The following is a 19,112-nucleotide window of genomic DNA, read 5'->3' as shown; positions in this document are numbered from 1 at the left end:
GGTGGCGGTAATGCACCTTTCAATTGTTTGCCAACCGCCAATACAACTGTAAGAAAGAAAGAAAGAAAGAAAGAAAAGTTTCAAGACTTTAGTTGGATGGTATCGGTTGTTGTTGCAATGTCTACAGTTCAGCATCTGAGAGAGGTTATCCAGGAGAGATTAACTACTGCTGCAGAAGAAATCTTCTCAGAGTTTGCAAAAACGATCGTCCGATATGAGGAAGAGATCAGTCAGCTAAGACTGCTGAATATCAGACCCGGGATAAAGTCACACAATACAGGTATGTAAACTTGTGGCGGTTGCGGGACCATTGTGTGATTCACGTGGGCATCAGCACCAACTTAGCGACTTTGTCGCTATATTTGGCGAGTTTTCAGACCCCTTTAGCTAGTGATGGGCAGATGAAGCTTCATGAAGCACTGAAGCTTTTCATCCAATTGGTTCACCCCAGCGCAAAGCTTCTTGAAACTTCGTAGGACATCTACTGGATGTAAAAATATTAGTTGGCATGAATTTGAAGAGTGTGGCCTTTTGCACACAGCCTGTAAATGTCAACAACAAAAGGAGTGTGTAAAACATCTATATTGTAGTGATGCAGTATACTGTGTATATTTATACTGGCAGTATGGAAATGATCATTTGGAAATGCTTAAAATGGAAATGATCATTTACTGTGAGGTGAGGTGTGGTTGGGGTGTTTTGTAACAGTGGTTGTGCTTTTGTAACGTTGAGGTATGGACAGCAGTCCTGCCTGTTCACATTTTATTCTGTAAAAACTAAATTTTCACTGCTTTTATGGCCTTTTTAGTGGGGAGAACATTTAAAACATTTAATGATTTAACAAATCTTTTAAATCCTTTGTCCTCCACAATGCTAAATGGCTGGGAGTCCTCAATCATCATGCTAACCAGGTCTTCATCTATTTGAGATTGTTCTCCTGAGGAAAGACAACAAAAACAAAGCACAAATATAAATATCACACACGTAACTTATTACAGTTGTATAATATTGTTATATCATTTAGTAACATTACTGCATGCTATATTATCATGACATTTGATGGCTCACCTGGTCTTGCTCCAGAATCGGTGTTCCCCCTATTCCCCCTATTCACATGCAAAGCTCTGTAGTGCATGGCACATGGATGAGGTGTTGTTGTTATATCCCAGCTCCCTGGCACATAGCAAACACTTCACCTTGTACAAAAGTAAAGCCGCTTAACATAAATTGTATTGCACCATCAGTATTATGAAAATACATCTTCTGTAGAAATTTACATACCTTGTTGGGAGGAATAAAATCACAATGTTCCCACACAGGGGAGGACATCCTCCTCTTCTTAGCTGGCTCCATTCTCTCCTGACTTTCTCTCCTCGCTCTCATAAACCTCCAAACTGTCTCCAAACTCTCACTAACCGCAACTCTCCATCAAACACCTACATTTTGAATGAAGTCTGAGGGGTTTATATCTCTGTCACAGCTCGCGGCAAAGTGCGAACCACTTCATGAACCAGTCACGTGGTACAGCAGGGCAGCGAGGCTTCGGACGTCATCATTTTCAGCTCCTCCCATAAATGAAGCAAGCCTCGATACGCGCATCGCGGAAACGCCCCCTCCATTACTCGACACAAGCTTTGAAGCGTCGATACAGAACGTCACATCACTGCCTTTAGCGACTTTTTTTTTTCGAAAAAGCGACTAGCGACAAATCTGGCGACTTTTTCTGGTGTCTTATTTATGACGATTTTTGACATGAAAGCGCGTATCGCTCTTCGCGACAAGCAGCGGGTGCTTTCTTTCTTTGTTATGGGAAGAAATACTGAAATCATCATGAATGAGTAGTGATTTATGTAACTTTGTGTATATAATTTGGCATTTCCTACTGATGTAGGCCAAAAATAAATACATGATACCATTTCATGTATTTTAAAGGTTTATTTGCAAGACACAAAAACAGACAAAATAGAAAGTTCCAAATGTATTGTGCACGAAGCAAATTCAAACGTGGCGATGGAGCCAGGTGCAGATGTCTGTCACAAGTTAATCTGGCTGTAGGCTATGGCACTTGGCCACAGGTGGAGCTAGTTGACTCGACTCCATTTGAGTGCACACAAAGTAAACTGCACGCTTTAGTTGTGATTCTGAAATCGGAGTAATAGAACGTACGAGGGGAGCGATAACAACTACAAGATTCTCCCGATCGTTTACTCTTGCTGTCCCGTGAGCAGCATCGGCGTGGTGTTAATTGTTTGCTGTTTTCGCGATCGCCTCCTGCATGAGAATATCCAGGTAAACTCGCGACATTTTTAAACATTTTGTTGTTAAAGAGCAACAAGGCTGACACAGTGTTTTTGAGGTAACCTCACAAATATCACAGATTAAATATTTGGTGTTTATTTGCTGTTTTGTCGGTAGCGGCTCCTGAAAAGCAAGTCTACCACACAGCTGTTCGACCAAAGCCAGTTGATCTGCGACGCCAGTTAATCTGGAAAACTGGAAGCAGGATTCATCACGTCATCACTTAAAGACCGGATAGCGATTTTCCTTACTGAGGAGTTGGCCACATGGTGGGCATGTGGACAATTCCTGCCAATGCTTTGGAAGCATTTGGAATGTGTGGATAAATGCATTGATCTACAATAGTAATACACCACAGTAAAGTGTATGAAGTTTCATCTGTGTAAATAGACTTACCGGCAACTTTCTTTGGTAGACGTGTTCAAATACTCTAGCGTTTCGGCTCGTGTTGGCGATCAATAACGGTGATCACTTTGATCATGGTGTGGGTGATTGTGCTGCACTGGCTGATCTGATTATTTTAGAGACTGCTTATCTGTTAGCATTTTCCAGCACAAACATCTGTATAATTTACAGAGAGTGGTACCTGCCTTCATAAAACACTTTAATCTTTCATTATCATATTGGGATCATGCTGCTGTTCATTTGTTTGTTTTTGTTTTTTCACATTGTGTAATAATAACTGGCAGCCACATCTAAAAAATAGATCCTAGATGAGTGATTGTTTCTGTGGCAACATTTGCAACAATGCAAGAGGCCGTGAAACCATAAGTTTGATTCTCAGTTTCCTTTTAATCCTTTTTGATCTTTCTTATCATCACATTCAGTCACTATTTGCTTGTGTCCTTTCGTTGGACACGAAGGTCTGGATGAGCAGCAGGTCTGTGACCAGGAGAGGAGCTCCAGTCTCAACCAGGAGGACCCAGAGCCTCCACAGACTAAAGAGGAACAAGAGGAAATCTGCAGCAGTGAGGAAGGAGAGCAGTTTGAACTGAAGCAGAAGGATGAAAGCATTCATGTCTGGACCGGGGAAGAGCTGGATTTGTTGTGTAAACCTGGAGTAAAGCTGACCAGAATGGGTATGTTCAGTTTCATGTTCATGTTCATGCTCAGTAAACTATACTATACTTTATGACAGCGGTCCCCAACCCCCGGGCCTCGGACCGGTACCGGTCCGTGAGTCATTTGGTACCGGGCCGCGAGAGTTGAGGCTCAGGTGTGAAATGTATAGTTTTCAGGGTTTTTATCGGTTTTCAGCGTTATTTTGTTATCGTTTTTATCGTTTACTCGGTTTTCCTTGGTCTTTTCAGGTGTGTTATGAATAAATTTTCTTTTTTTCGGTACCGGTACTAGTTTTATTTTGTTGTATTTATCCGCGACACCTTAAAGGCCGGTCCATGAAAATATTGTCGGGCATAAACCGGTCCGTGGCGCAAAAAAGGTTGGGGACCGCTGCTTTATGATACAGAAATGAATATGACTCATATCAAAAAGCCAGGTGATGGGCTACAACAATAGAATAGTGTAATGAGCTACAACACCATTACACCACCACACCAGGTGATGGTGCAATGGTGGTTGAGATATTTTCCACACATACTTAAAATGACACCGCACTGTACTCGGGTGGTCTCCAGAGTCACCAGCTCTCAACAAAATAGAGCACCTTTGGGATGTGGTGGAACATGAGATTTGAATCACGCATGTGGAGCTGACAGATATGCAGCAGCTGTCTGAAACTCTCATGTCAATATGGACCAAAGTATCTGAGGAACATTTGGTTGGGGTGAGAGAGGAAGAGGGAAACAAACACATGCTCTGGAAGAGAGCCAGTGATTAATAACAAGTAATGATTCATTGCAGAATCATCACTTACTATCTATCACTAGTATTAGCAACGTGTACCTAATAAAGTAACCAGTCAGTGTATATTTATCAGTAAAATATCAAAAGATTAGAATTAACAGCATATCTTATCTGCCTTCTTCAAATGCTTAAAATATTCAGATCATGTTACTTTTCATTTGTTTGTTTGTTTTTTCACATTGTGTGATGATCACTGGCATGTAAAAATGAGACCCCAGCTTATGAAACCATAAGCTTGATTCTCAATAGATGACCCTTTTAATCTTTCTTGATCTTTCTTATCATCACATTAGTCACCATTGTCTTGTGTCCCTTTGTTGATGAAGGTCTGGATGATCAGCAGGTCTGTGACCAGGAGAGGAGCTCCAGTCTCCACCAGCAGGACCCAGAGCCTCCACAGACTAGAGAGGAACAGGAGGAAATGTGCAGCAGTGAGGAAGGAGAGCAGCTTGAACTGGAGCAGGAGGCTGAAGGCATTAATGTGTGGACTGGTGAAGAGGTGGATTTGTTGTGGAAATCTGGAGTAAAGCTGACCACAGTAGGTATGTAAAACTGTAATATACAGATTACATATTAAAACGTCGGGTGATGACATGACAAAGACACGTGGCGTGTATTACCGTCTAGCATACTACCTCACTGAAGACATGTTTTCTGTTAGCACTGTAAAATATAAACCGGGTTCAACGTCTTCTGTTTGTTTAATAAAAAACAAAAATTTTGAATTATGTTTGTCCAGTGAAGGAAGTCTCAGGCTTAAGCCACAGCCTGGTAATGGCTTTTCTTGCTGCAGTGAGAAGAATCTTAGTTAAATATAAATCCTCTCTTTTAACCTTATCATCAATATTTCCTAAAAATAGTGCAGTACAGTCCTCAGGAACCTTGTAACCTAAAACCTTTTGTAGAGTATCACCCACTGTTTTCCAGAATGAGAGATTTTTAGAGCAAGACCAGAAGATAAATCTTTGGTTCTTCATCAAATTGAGGTATAATTTAGATTTTTGTTGTTTTTTGTTGGTAGGCGTTGCACATCATTTCAATTAAAAGAGTTAATCATCTCAGCCTCACCTATCTCTTTATTTTAGTAGTCTCGAAGTTGTAGATATCGAAACAAATCCTGGTTTTTCAATTCAAACATGTCTTTAAGCTCTTGAAAGCTCCTACTTTTGTCCGTTTTGGTAATTAAACAGAAAGCAGTCAGGCCCCTGTTGGTCCACTCTTTGAAAGCCTTGTCATATTGTCCTGGTTTAAAACTATTTTCCAAGCTTATCCATCGCAACTTTTTGTGGCTATTTTTCAGGGTCAGTGCCATCAGGTATTAGCCTCTCTCTTCTGATCACATTTTCAACAAAGCTTATTACAGAGCTGCCCTCTTCTCCTTCTGGGACTCCGTAAATTCGCAGGTTATTTCTTGTCGATCTAGACTGAAGGTCTTCTAGCTTTTTGCCACTCGTGTTTCGGCTTCCTCAAGTTTCTCACCGTATTCTTGGACTGCTAGCTTATTAGCCGTTAGCTGTTGGTTTGTGTCTTTTTGAATTTATTCAGGTCTTCTTTCAACTCACGCCTGAAATCTTCTTTGAATGCGTTGAAGTCAGCTTTCATCTCCGTCTGGAGGTCAAAGATTTGTTGGCTGATATTTTTAATGCCCTCTTGCAAAGATTCGAGTTTGGCCCCCTCGCCATTTTCTTTATCTGAGTTAGCCATATCCGCATGCGTGTTCTCTCTCTCTTCTGGAAAATACTGTTCAGTTGGTTCATGTATCTTGTTCTTTTTCTTTGTCCCCACCCCTGCATTGTTTTAAACATAGAAGTAGTAAAAAGAACTTGAATTTAAGGGGAAATTTGCTCGACCCCGAGGAGCTCAGAAATTACGCAGCCATTTTGCCTTGCTGCCAACCGGACGAGAGATAATATTTAAAAAATTTGTGCACCTTAAATATCGCTCACATATTTGAGAGACATGCTCACAGTGTAACTTTTTTCATTTTTGTTGTCATTTGTTCCATCAAGACCTCCCACGGCAACATGATTGTAAGGAAAATGAGGATCTGGATGACCCGCAGGTCTGTAGCCAGGAGAGGAACCCCAGTCTCAACCAAGAAGACCCGGAACAGGAGGAAATGTACACCAATCAGGAAGGAGAGCAGCTTGCACGTAACCAGGAAACCAAAGGCATCATCGTCTGGACTGGGCAGGAACTAGGCATCATGTGGAACCCTGAAGTAAAGTTAAACAGAATAGGTATGCAAAATTGTAGTCAAGGCATGTGGGCTTGTTGTTCTTGGTCACAGGGATGATTGTGGATCGTTTGAAGCCACCCATGGCTCCAATACCATCCACATAAGTTTTTGAACACCTGAGAAAATCAGTGTTAATCTTTGGTACAGAAGCCTTTGTTTGCAATTACAGAGGTCAAAGGCTTCCTGCTGTTCTTGACCAGGTTTGTACAGGTCTCCACCAGAGGCGGAGCCAGACATTTGAAACACCTGGGGCTTAGCCCAAAAGGGTAGTATGCATGTGGGATTTTTTTTTTTTTGGGGGGGGGGGGGGGGGGGGTAGAAATGACTGAAAGATTAATTGGCTCTGTTTTGAGTTTTGTTCAAAAAAGAATGACTTCATATAGGGAAAAATATATATCACATGTGCAGGACACCTTAAACTAGTTTTTTAATTAAGCAGCAAGGCAGAACAAGGTCAGGGCTGTATCAAGACACGAGGACTAAACCCCAATTCAACCAGACCCAGAACTGATCCGGAATTAAAACAGGACTACAACAGTTCAAAATCAGGACTACTTGGGATTTAACCAAGACAGAACCAGAATCAGAACTAGATGATAGTAGCACTAAAAATCATCATAGACCTGCACTACACTTATTTTTTAATTCTACCAAAGTCCACTATTTAGATTGAGAAAGGTTTATATAATTATTTAGCCTTGTTGTGCAAACAAGCCTGCATAACTTAATAAATACAGAATTTGAAAAATAACAAACCTAAAAAGAAACGCTAGGTACGAGATACATGAGTACCTATGATACGGTGATACTTTTGGTAAACGACCATGTGTGTCTCACCTGCTTTTGTTCCCTCTCTGTTCTGTCCTCATTCTCCTCTCTCTCCCTCTCTGTTCCCCTCTTCCTCTCTCTCTCTCTTTGTGCTGACAATCATCAAATATACAGATATTTACAAACTCTTCAGATAAAAACACAAACTTTTTTAATTGTAACATCAAATCAGACTAAATGTTTATTTTTTTTTTTAGATTGATAAATATAAAAAACATATTTGTTAACTTTAAGAGTAAAGAGAAAAACTATCTGTATTTCTTAATTGCAAATGGCACCAAATTGTATTCAAACTTGAGCCACACTTATGGAGCTCCACGATTCTTTTTCTGGTGTTTTGGTTGACATCTCTTGATTTTCCCATTTCAAAGAAACAGGCTCTGTGTTTTGCCTTATATGCATCCACAGGTGTGCCACTAATTTACTCACATGGACTCTACTAACCTATCAGAAGCTTCTTCAGCTCAGAATGGAATCCTCTGGAGTTTTCTTATTAATTAACAATAAACTTAGTGTATATGTGCTCCTAAATTTGATGAAAGGGATAATAAATAGACAGATCTCTCTCTCTCTCTTTATTCTGACATTTAACTAATTCAAAAGATATTTCAATATTTATCTAAAACAAAAGTTTACTCTAAATTGATGTTGTATAGTAAAAATGTTTTGTGTTTTCTCCCTAAAGTGTATGTAAATACCTGGTTACAAATGTGAATATCCTGCTGTGTACTCAAATCCCTCTTGTTTTGCATAGAAATATACTGAACAACATACAAAGCATAATATATAAAATAACATTTACCTGAGTTTTTTCTTTGAAAGAACCCTCTAATGTCCATTCTTATATTTCAGTACATAACTGAAACCGATTTAGTCGGGGAGGGTAAGAACTGAAAATATGAAATAAACACACGTAAGCTAAGACTCTCTAAAAAAATAGCATTTGTTCGGCTTTTCATTTCGCCATTTGTTGATTCACTCGAAGAGCAAGTAACGTAATATTGGTCAAGTGATCAGTTTGATATCAATCTTTCGTGATGCACCGTCATATTTACATTATTTGTACGGTACGAATGATTTGCTTTGGTACCTGGTCAAACTTAAGCTCTCCTTAGTATGGCTGGCTCCGTTTCTCCAACAGCGCACTCACAGGCAGCAGCTGCCCCGCCCTCTCGCTCAGTCGCTTAGTGCCTGAGCTCGGATCATACCAATATCAGGGGGGATTCACGCACAGTCGTAAATTCCCACAGTGTGCACTATGTGCTTCGAATATTGTGTGTACTTTTTGTTTTATACAGTTGTCAGCCAGGCATCTAACTATGAAAAAATTACACTCCAAAAGACCCCGGGCTTCTGACAAAACAACCCGGGCTTAAGCCCAGTAAGCCAACCCCACGCTACGCCCCTGGTCTCCACACAGATCTCCTCTAGATCTGTCAGCTTGTGGGGCTGTCACTGAGCAACACAGTTTCAGCTCCCTCCAAAGGTTCTTCCAGAGGACTTAGATCAGGAGACTGGCTAGGCCACTCCAGAACCTAATCTTAAGATTAGAGAGGGTGTCTATGTATTATGTGGAGCAGTGCAATACAAACATTTTTTTTGTTTTTTTTTAGAAATAATACAATGTGATTTCCTTAATTGTTTTTTTTTTAATGCTGTCTCTCACAGTGGGAATGCACCTACAATGTGAATTTCAGACCCCTCCATGATTTCTAAGTGGGAGTACTTGCAAAGAAACCTCTGGCAGACTCAGGGAGGAGCCACTTGCACAAGCGCAGCGTGTTCAAATACTTATGTTCCTCACTGTATATTGTCTTTATTTTCTCATCGTAGATGATCTGTTTATATTAATTGATGTGCGATATCTGTAATTCAACGCCAGAGTTTGAAAAGAGTTCAACTGTTTTAGATATTTACTGAGCTGACGCATGCACATTAAAACAAAGACTCAACAGTCACCTGATATCACACAAATTCCAACAGAGTAATATTTATGAGAAGAAGGAAGGAAGAAGACAATTGTTTCAATTTAAAATTTCCGCCCAATCGATTCTCGTTTTGTTTGGGCAGTTTAAAGAATTACATGTTTTCTCTGCAGCATGGAATGGAAAAAATGAATTAAACAGATTTTATATTCTGCTTTCTGGAATATACAATTCCAAACTTAAATTGATCATAAGAGGAGCGTTCTCTGCAAAACAGCTTGTCCCTCCAACATGCCTTTAATTGGTATATCTGTGCAACATGCTTACCATGTGGAGACCTGCTAATGGTTACCTTGTAATTTCTCAAATGTATGTCATTTTTTGCTTTTTTTTTATTTTTTATTTTTTTGCTTCAGATTTACCACAACATGACTGTAAGGATGAGGGAGGGCTCACAGATCAGCAGGTCTGTAACCGGAAGAACAACTCCACTCTGGACCAGGAGGATCCTTCGCAGATTAAAGGGGAACAGGAGAAACTCAGTACCGCTCAAGAGGGAAAACCGCTTGTACAAAAGCAGGAGACCGGAACATTTTCTGCCTGTAAAGAAAGTGACCACAGTGAACCAGGACCAAGCAGTGACCAGCTCCTTTCTCACAACTCTCCTGACACAGATCAGGACGAAAGAAAGGATGATAATTCACACAGTATAAAGTCAGCGCAAATTGTATCAGGACTGACAGTTCAAAATTCCAAGACAGCACATTTATGTAGCACCTATGGGAAAAAAATTAATTCTAAACCAAACTTGAATCAACATATAAAAATTCACAAAGGTGAGAAACCACATTCTTGCAGCACCTGTGGGAAAAGATTTCATTGTAATTCAGACTTGACTAGGCACATCAACACTCACACAGGTGAGAAACAATATTCTTGTAGCACTTGTGGGAAAAGATTTAATTTAAAATCAAGCTTGAAATCCCACATAACAATTCACACAGGTGAGAAGCCATATACCCGTAGCACATATGGGGAAAGATTTCGTCTAAACACACAGTTGAAGGGACATATGCGAATTCACACAGGTGAGATGCCATATTCCTGTAGCACTTGTGGGAAAGGATTTAATTTTAAATCAAGGTTGAAATCCCACATAACAATTCACACAGGTGAGAAGCCATATTCCTGTAGCACATGTGGGGAAAGATTTCGTCTAAACATACAGTTGAAGAGACATATGCGAATTCACACAGGTGAGAAGTCTGAGTCATAGAGAGGGCCCAAACTGTCCAAAGTTGTAGAATCCCCTAATTAGTGAAATTTAAAGCTTACATTTATTAGTGCAACTTGTTTTAAAGGCATGAAAATCTGTAGTATTAATAGGGCTGGAGTGTCTGTGAAGGTTATCAGTCATCCAGGTCATCGTAGTCAAAGGGGCTTGCAAAGAAAAGCGTCTGGACTTCTTTAAGTTACTTGAAGACGTTTCACCTCTCATCCGAGAAGCTTCTTCAGTTCTAAGGTCAAATGGTGGAGAGTCCCAGATATAAACCTAGTGGGAGTATCCCCCCACAGAGGGACAAAAGGACCCCCTGATGATCGTCTAATCGCCTGAGCCAAGGTGTGAAACTGGGTGTGGGTCCCAATCAGCCAGAGTTTCGGGTGTGTTCATTGTGAAACCTGGCCCCACCTTATCATGCGAATTCCTGAGGTCAGATGGCCCAGGATGTGAGTGGGCGTTAAGGCATCTGGGAAGGGATCTCAAAACTGGATTATAGATGGCAGAGAGTTGGTGTCGTAAACCCCCGCCTCTGTTCAAAGATGGTCGCTCACAGTGGACATAGATGGCTTCTTTCACTCCTCTTTCAAACCATCTGTCCTCTCTGTCCAAAATGTGAACATTGGCATCCTCGAAAGAGTGTCCTTAGGGCTGGACATCGTCACTGATTTCTAGAATCGATTCGATTCCGATTCACAAGGTCTCGAATCGATTCGATCCACGATTTGATTTGAGTCGATTTGAATCTGGGAAATTTTGCCTCAGTTAGAAATATTATTATTCTGATCACGTATCAGTACATATCCATATCTTTATATCTATAAAAAGAAAGCTGACACTTGCGAGACTTTATCAAAGGTGTAAGCGTCACAGCAGATGCCTTTGTGTCAAAGTAATTGAGGATAAAAGACAGAAAAACATGAAGGCAATCAGGGGTGATTTTAGCCCATTTTTGGGGGTGCTTCAGTGTTTCAATATTTATCTTTTATTAGATGTTCGTGTGGTTTGGTTATTTGCCTTTTGGTTGAAAGTAAACTGAGAGAGGACTTTTTGTTAGTGATCTTAATAGTATTCTTTTTCATATTAATGTAATTTTTCATCTAATTGAATAAAATCTATTTGTGTATGATTGTCAGTCCGAAGAGGGAGAGAGGAAAGAGGAGAATGTGAGGAGAAAGTACAAGATCAGGAAGAACCAGGTAAGAAAACAGACAGGGAACAGTGACAGGCAAAACAGAAACTGTTAAACTGACAAAGAAAAAAAATAATAATAATTTTACTCACACAATCTGGAAGTTGTGTTCTCCCTATATTAAAGCTGCTATACAGAATCTGCTAAACAAACTGGGTTGAAACATTTTTGACCCTCTTTAACAACATTCCAACTTCACGTTATAATTGATTGGGGAGATTAAAATTAATTATATATTTTTATGTGGTTCAGCCACAACTCTACTAAAACCTCAGCCAGTAATAGGTAGGCCAACTTTTGGACCGTCCAGTTGTCTGTATGACTGCCGCAGTACGCACGTGAGGAGCTGTAAAGAGAAGCAGATGCTCTGTTTATATTCTAAAAATGTTTTAAGCTTGTTTCAAAGATTCTGTACTGCAGCTTTAAATGTTTTCCAAAAGCACACATACACTTATCAGTGTTTCTCAAACTTTTTACAGTATGAACCACCTGATAAAAAATGTCAAGCTCTCCTAAGTACCACTATGAAAGCATGAAACTCATGAATCTAATGCAAAATTAGTATTATTAAATTGGTCAAATTAGTATCTGCAGTAAAGATTTTTTCATGCATTGTATACATTGTACCACAGGCAAAGTTGCCTCCATTTTTATGTATATATTTTTTTTATATTTTGTAATAATTTATTATGTTTCCGGAGTGTTTTTTATATATATATATCTGTATTATATTATACATGCACATTAAAAGTGAATCTCTGTCCAAAAAACGCACTGTTTACTTTTTACTCACTATGAGCGTCACTCATTATTTTCCCCCAGTAATTAAGATTAGGATGTGTATTTTTTTATTCCAATCCATTCTTCTTTTGCAGCATTTAAATAACCTTTATCAGATTTTATGGTTTTGTTACAGACAAAAGTGTTTTGCTTTTCTTTCACAAATGTGGGGATTAAATTGTGTTAAAAACAAACAAAACAGTGATGTCATGTTTTGTGATGAGGACCCAGGCACAGAGAGACTTGATGAATTTAAGAATCTTATGATTTAATAAAGAAATTTGCAGACTTGCACAGTGTGAGGGACCAAGCAGCCAAAGCAAAGAGGACACAGGCAAAAAAATATCTTCAAAAAGGGTTTCCTTTATTTTAACCCTCAAAAAGTCCAAAATTAACAAAATTCAAAAACATACTTAGCAGGCCCATAAAAGAGGTCAACTAAATATAACTCTACAAAAAGGAATTTCCAAAAACTTAAACAAAACAAAGTGAGACACAACTTAACTCACAAACTGACCTAATTACAAAGACACATGAGGGTAGCTTTTATAATGATTTGGCCAAACCATTTGAACACAATAGGGGGGAAACAAAAACACACACTAATATTAACTAAGCACAGAATAACCTAACTAAACCTAAAACACCCCTGCTCCTGGTAAGCCCATGGTTAGTCCTGCTGAGCAGGCATTTTGTTCCCAGAGTCCTCAGCCACGCCTTTTGCCCAGACAGGAAACAGCCACCACCCAAACCCAGGTAACTCAAAGAAAGAGAAACATAATTAATATAACAAAACATTTTAGAAAAACCATACAATGTTACTATGTGCGCGCCTCATAATACCAGTGTTAGGTTTAACCAAATGATTAATGAAGAAAACTGCAAAGCAAATTAATAAAGTAAAAAATGGACTAATTTACCCCTGTGTGGCTGATGCCATCACACACCCCCCCTCTTCAGGACTCTCGCTGGTACAGCGAGAGAGGAAGTCGGCGGTAACGTTGTTCTTCCCAGGAATGTGCTTGATGACAAACCGGAAAGGTTGCAGAGCAAGGTACCATCTTGTGATCCTTCCGTTCTTATCTTTCATCTTTTCCATCCACTGAAGTGCACTGTGATCCGTCTCCAGGGTGAATTCTCTTCCAAGAAGGTAGTACCTGAAGGAATCAAGGGCCCACTTGATGGCAAGGGCCTCCTTTTCCACTGTTGAATACCGAACCTCTCTTGGGAACAGCTTTCGGCTGATATAAGCAACAGGATGATGTTCTCCTTCCAAACCTTGAAGTAGCACTGCTCCCAGACCCCTATGAGATGCATCAGTTTGAAGGAAAAAGGGCTCATTAAAGTCTGGACTGTACAAAACTGGTTCACTACTCAGTGATTGACTGATGTCCTTGAAAGCTGCTATAGCCTCCTCTGTCCAGTTAATCTGATTAGGACACTTGATGCCTATCAAGTCCGTTAGTGGAGCTGCCCTGGTGGAGAATCGTGGTATGAACCGACGATAAAAGCCTGCCATGCCCAAAAAGGATCTTAGTTGCTTCCTTGTCTGTGGGAGAGGACAAGACTCAATGGCTTGGATCTTACTGACTTGAGGCTTGATCACCCCATTCCCGATCACATGGCCCAGGTACGCAGTCTCAGCAGAGGCAAAAACACACTTAGAGGGGTTCACGGTCAACCCAGCAGCGCCAAGACGGTCGAAGACAGCATGCAGATGTTCCAAGTGTTCCTCCCATGTGGTGCTGTAGATGACAATATCATCAAGATATGCAGATGCAAAATCTGAGAAACCACATAGTACTTGGTCCATTAATCTCTGAAAGGTTGCTGGAGCCCCATGCAGCCCGAATGGCATCACTGTAAATTGGAAGAGACCCCAAGGTGTTCGAAAGGCAGTCAACTTCTTTGATCGCTCCGTGAGTGGCACCTGCCAATATCCCTTGCACAGGTCAAGTGTGGTCAAGTACTTTGCCTTCCCCAGCCGTTCCAGCAAATCATCAATGCGTGGCGTGGGGTATGAATCAAACAGTGATACTGAGTTTAGGTACCTGAAGTCTATACAGAACCTCATGCTTTCATCCTTCTTTGGCACCAGGACCACCGGATTACACCACTCACTCTTTGATGGCTCGATGATCCCCAAGGACAACATGAGGTCAATTTCCTTCTTCAGGGATATCAGCAGACGTTCAGGGATCCTGTAGCTCAAACGCTTTATTGAGACGCCCTCTTTAATGACAATGTCATGCTCAACAATATCTGTTCGGCCAGGATTCACTTGAAGCACCTCAGAGTTACATGCAGCTCTCACCTGAAGCTGTTTATCATCTGGCAGATGACTAAGGTCAAAATCTACCACATCAGCAGAAGGCAAGTATTGCTCACCAACCTCTTCTTCCTCTGGCACACCCCTTATGAGCATCACCTCTGCTGTCTTTTCAGGGCGCTGCGCCCATTCCTTCAAAAGATTTATGTGCAGAACCCTGCTGGAGCGTGGCTTTCCAGCAATGAACACTTGGTAAGTAGTGGACCCCAATTTCTTCTGAACCTCAAAGGGCCCTTGCCACTTAGCCAATAGCTTGTTGTTGTCAGTGGGGAGGAGCACCAACACCTTTTGTCCAGGACTAAAAGACCTCTGACGAGCTGCTCGGTCATACCAAAACTTCTGCTTCTGCTGAATTTTGGTCATATTTGACTGAGCAAGCTCACTCATTTTCTGCAGTCGCTCCCTCATCTGCACAACATAGGAAACAATGTTAACAGAGTCCATCTTTTCCTTGCCTCCCTCCCAGATGTTTCTTAACAGGGCTAGAGGTCCTTGTACCTCATACCCATACAAAAGTTCGAACGGAGAGAAACCAGTGGAGGCTTGTGGCACTTCCCTGTAGGCAAAGAGAAGATAAGGAAGCCACTGATCCCAATCAGCACCATTCTTATCTACCACCTTCCGGAGCATCTGCTTCAGAGTCTGATTGAACCGTTCTGTTAGCCCATCAGTCTGAGGATGGTATGGGGTGGTCCTCAGGCTTCTAATGCCCAGCAGCTTGTACACCTGTTTTAGTAAGTTGGACATAAAGTTACTCCCCTGATCAGTCAGTATTTCCTGTGGGAACCCTACTCTTGCGAAGAGCTGTACAAGGCAGAAAGCTACTGATTTTGCCTTGATGGATTTCAGTGGGAAGACCTCTGGATATTTAGTTGCATAATCAGTGATTACAAGCATATAGCGATTCCCTGACTTACTCTTTTCAACGGGTCCAACAATATCCATTCCGAGGCGCTCAAATGGGGTACCAATAATAGGCAGTGGTTGGAGTGGAGCTTTGGAAGGGACTTTGGAGGATGTCATCTGGCACTGAGGACAGCTCTTACAGAAGTAGGCTACATCTCTATGGAGGCCAGGCCAGAAAAAATGTTGTTTAATACGAGCTGTGGTTTTGTGCTTACCAAGGTGGCCAGCCCAAGGAATAGAGTGTCCCAGATTAAGCACTGTTTCTCTAACTTCTTGGGGGACCACTAGCTTCAGAAGTGAGCCCACCTGATGGTAAAGTATGCCATTTTGCAAGACATAGTCACTTTTGTTAATGCCTGCCTCCTCTACTTGGTCCTTGTCTATCGCTCGCTGAAAACAGGAAGCTAAACTAGGATCAGTTTCTTGCAGCTCTATTATATTGCCAGGAATTTGAAGTCCTAAAGGCAAGTCTGGGTCAGTATGCATTTCTGGGTGTACTATAGTATGCTGGAACTTCTCCTGTCTCCTCTGTCTGCGACTTTTCCGAGGCTTCCCAGGTGCAACTTCCCATTCCTCATTAAAAAATGGCAAGGCACTGAAAACTTCCGAGGTTTCACTAGATTTTTGAGCTTGGGCTCTAGTAACAGCCACATTGCATTGATGATTCTGGTCTGACTCCAACAAATCAAAAAGCACTGGAAAATCTCGTCCCAGAATAGCTGAATAAGGCAGGTTATCAACCACCCCAACATTTAAAAGGTAAGTCTGTCCATTCACTTTAATGTACATGTCAGCTGTTGAGTACATCTTCTCATCTCCATGCACACAACAAATGGGGATGGTGTCACTAACACGGACAATATTGGGGGGCACAAAATCTCTGTGTATCAGTGTACGAGAACTGCCAGAATCAAGCAAAGCTCTTAAAGTTGTTCCATTAGCTTCAATTTTTATCATTTTAACAGTCTGGTCACACCGGAGCCCATGTTCAGCATGTGAACGTGGCATGAAACACATTTGAACCATCTTAGCTGAGGTTTTTGGGCACATTGGCTTTGTGTGGCCCTCTAACCCACAGAGGTAACAAAAGATCTTTTTTGAATTTTTTAATGGTCTGCCAGCAAACTGGTTCTCACCCACAGGAGTTTTATCTGCTGACAATGGCCTTTGATGATACATCTGGGCTGATTTGGGGCCTTCCTTTGGCATTTTATTTGCATTACAGGTCCAAGGTTGCCCTTTCCTCCTGGCAGCTACAAACACTTCTGCCAGCTCAGCTGCCTTCACTGCAGAAGACGGATTGTGCTCTCGAATCCAAACCTGTAGCTCAGGGGACAACATTCTCAAATATTGTTCAAGGATGATTATTTCACCAATTTCTTGGTTCGTTTTACCTTTTGGCTGAATCCATTTCCCGTACAGATCTTTAAGTCGAGCATACAACTCCTTAGGGTTCTCATCAAGCCTGACTTCCAGTGAACGGAATCGCTGCCTGTAGGTCTCAGGGTTAACATCATACTTGGACAAAATTGCAGCTTTAACTTTGTCATAGCTGAGAGAGTCATCAATATCCATATGAACGTATGCCCCTCTTGCCTTGCCCGTTAGCAGTGGTATTAATCGAAAAACCCAGTCTGTTTTTTCCCAACGATATGCTAAGGCAATGCGTTCAAATGTAGTCAAAAAATGCTCAATATCATCACTATCAGTCAACTTTTCCAGTCTGGGTTCATGCAATGAAAACTGACCTGATAATGACTGACTGGATTCAGCTTGAGCTTGAGGAGAGCTAGAAATGTGAGGTAGCTCCCTTGACTCTGGTGACTCTGTGGTAGGTAATGGTAGCTCTGGTACTGGTGATGTCCGGGACTGCACCTCTAACTGTAAAAGCTGAAATTGATGTTGCAATGCTTTGAATTTTTGCTCTTGTCGTGCAGTTACCTCTTCTTGCCTTGCTTCCCGAGCCTCCTGTTGACCCATATGAGCTTGCAATATTGACATCAGATCTGACAGAGATGGCTCCCTTTCTTCAACCTCAGTGCTCTCAACCATTTCAGAGACTCCAATTTCCTCCTCAGCATCAGCTTCCTTCTGAACAGTTACTCCTTTCTTCTTTTCCACCTTTCCTCCCCGATGCATTTTTCTTTTTTTCTGGGGGTGAAAAAACCTCAAAGAAAAAAAAACTGTGTCCTCAACTGGCAGATCCCACTGCTGCCACCAATTGTGAGGGACCAAGCAGCCAAAGCAAAGAGGACACAGGCAAAAAAATATCTTCAAAAAGGGTTTCCTTTATTTTAACCCTCAAAAAGTCCAAAATTAACAAAATTCAAAAACATACTTAGCAGGCCCATAAAAGAGGTCAACTAAATATAACTCTACAAAAAGGAATTTCCAAAAACTTAAACAAAACAAAGTGAGACACAACTTAACTCACAAACTGACCTAATTACAAAGACACATGAGGGTAGCTTTTATAATGATTTGGCCAAACCATTTGAACACAATAGGGGGGAAACAAAAACACACACTAATATTAACTAAGCACAGAATAACCTAACTAAACCTAAAACACCCCTGCTCCTGGTAAGCCCATGGTTAGTCCTGCTGAGCAGGCATTTTGTTCCCAGAGTCCTCAGCCACGCCTTTTGCCCAGACAGGAAACAGCCACCACCCAAACCCAGGTAACTCAAAGAAAGAGAAACATAATTAATATAACAAAACATTTTAGAAAAACCATACAATGTTACTATGTGCGCGCCTCATAATACCAGTGTTAGGTTTAACCAAATGATTAATGAAGAAAACTGCAAAGCAAATTAATAAAGTAAAAAATGGACTAATTTACCCCTGTGTGGCTGATGCCATCACACACAGAGATGGTAAAATTTTGATGACTGATAACAGAGACGAAGACAACAGACGATGAGGACAGGGAGCAAGTCTCATTGTGACGAGTAGAGTCTCTTGGCTGGCTGGGCAGCTCTCTGGGTGCTCAACACCCCCAAAGCTCTGTTCCTAGAATCGCCCCTGAAGGCAATTTTCCTGGCATGGGATTTTATAGCAGATGACCTTTAAAAATATTCTATGTAGGTCAAAAACGAAAGAAAACCATTTATCAACATATGAACATTAGCTGATACTGCTGAAATGAAGCAGAGCAGAGTTACAGAGGTTTTATTTGAGACACAGGTAAGCATTTTGCAATGTTGCATAATTTTAAAAAGTTTAAATTTGTTCAGTAGTCTATTGAACAGAAAATATTAGGCTTTCTTTTCGGAAGTAAGTAAAAAGAAAACAAAAAAACAGCAGCCGACAGTGCTGTAAACAACAGTAGACTTGTGCGTAATAAGCAAGCGAATAATGCAGAAAACAGAGATGTTTAGACGGGAAACTGTTCTTGAAGTACACCGAGAGAGAGTGAGCTTTGCGTGAAGTGAGATTTTATCGTCCTGGAAGCGAAACAGCAAAAA

At 41.0% G+C, this 19,112-nt stretch overlaps 2 protein-coding genes across 2 annotated transcripts; one reads left to right on the top strand and one right to left on the bottom strand.

The window, feature by feature from the left end:
• The first annotated feature begins 93 nt into the window (after positions 1-93).
• On the top strand, positions 94-12,652 carry LOC146368150 (uncharacterized). Its single transcript, XM_084913738.1, has 5 exons — positions 94-280; positions 3,162-3,377; positions 4,491-4,706; positions 6,174-6,404; positions 9,573-12,652. Exons 1-5 carry the CDS (start codon positions 97-99, stop codon positions 10,430-10,432), a joined length of 1,707 nt encoding a protein of 568 aa, XP_084769864.1. The 5' UTR covers positions 94-96; the 3' UTR covers positions 10,433-12,652.
• Positions 12,653-12,710: 58 nt separating this feature from the next.
• Positions 12,711-18,506, bottom strand: LOC146368149 (uncharacterized). Its single transcript, XM_084913667.1, has one exon. The coding sequence runs from the start codon at positions 17,779-17,781 to the stop codon at positions 13,324-13,326; it is 4,458 nt and encodes a 1,485-aa protein (XP_084769793.1). The 5' UTR covers positions 17,782-18,506; the 3' UTR covers positions 12,711-13,323.
• Between the last annotated feature and the right edge of the window lie 606 nt (positions 18,507-19,112).

This window comes from Perissodus microlepis, chromosome 18, assembly GCF_051167445.1.
Source record: "Perissodus microlepis isolate ML-2025 ecotype Zambia chromosome 18, ASM5116744v1, whole genome shotgun sequence".
Lineage (NCBI taxonomy): Eukaryota > Metazoa > Chordata > Actinopteri > Cichliformes > Cichlidae > Perissodus > Perissodus microlepis.
This window is presented reverse-complemented; position numbering and strand designations above follow the sequence as displayed.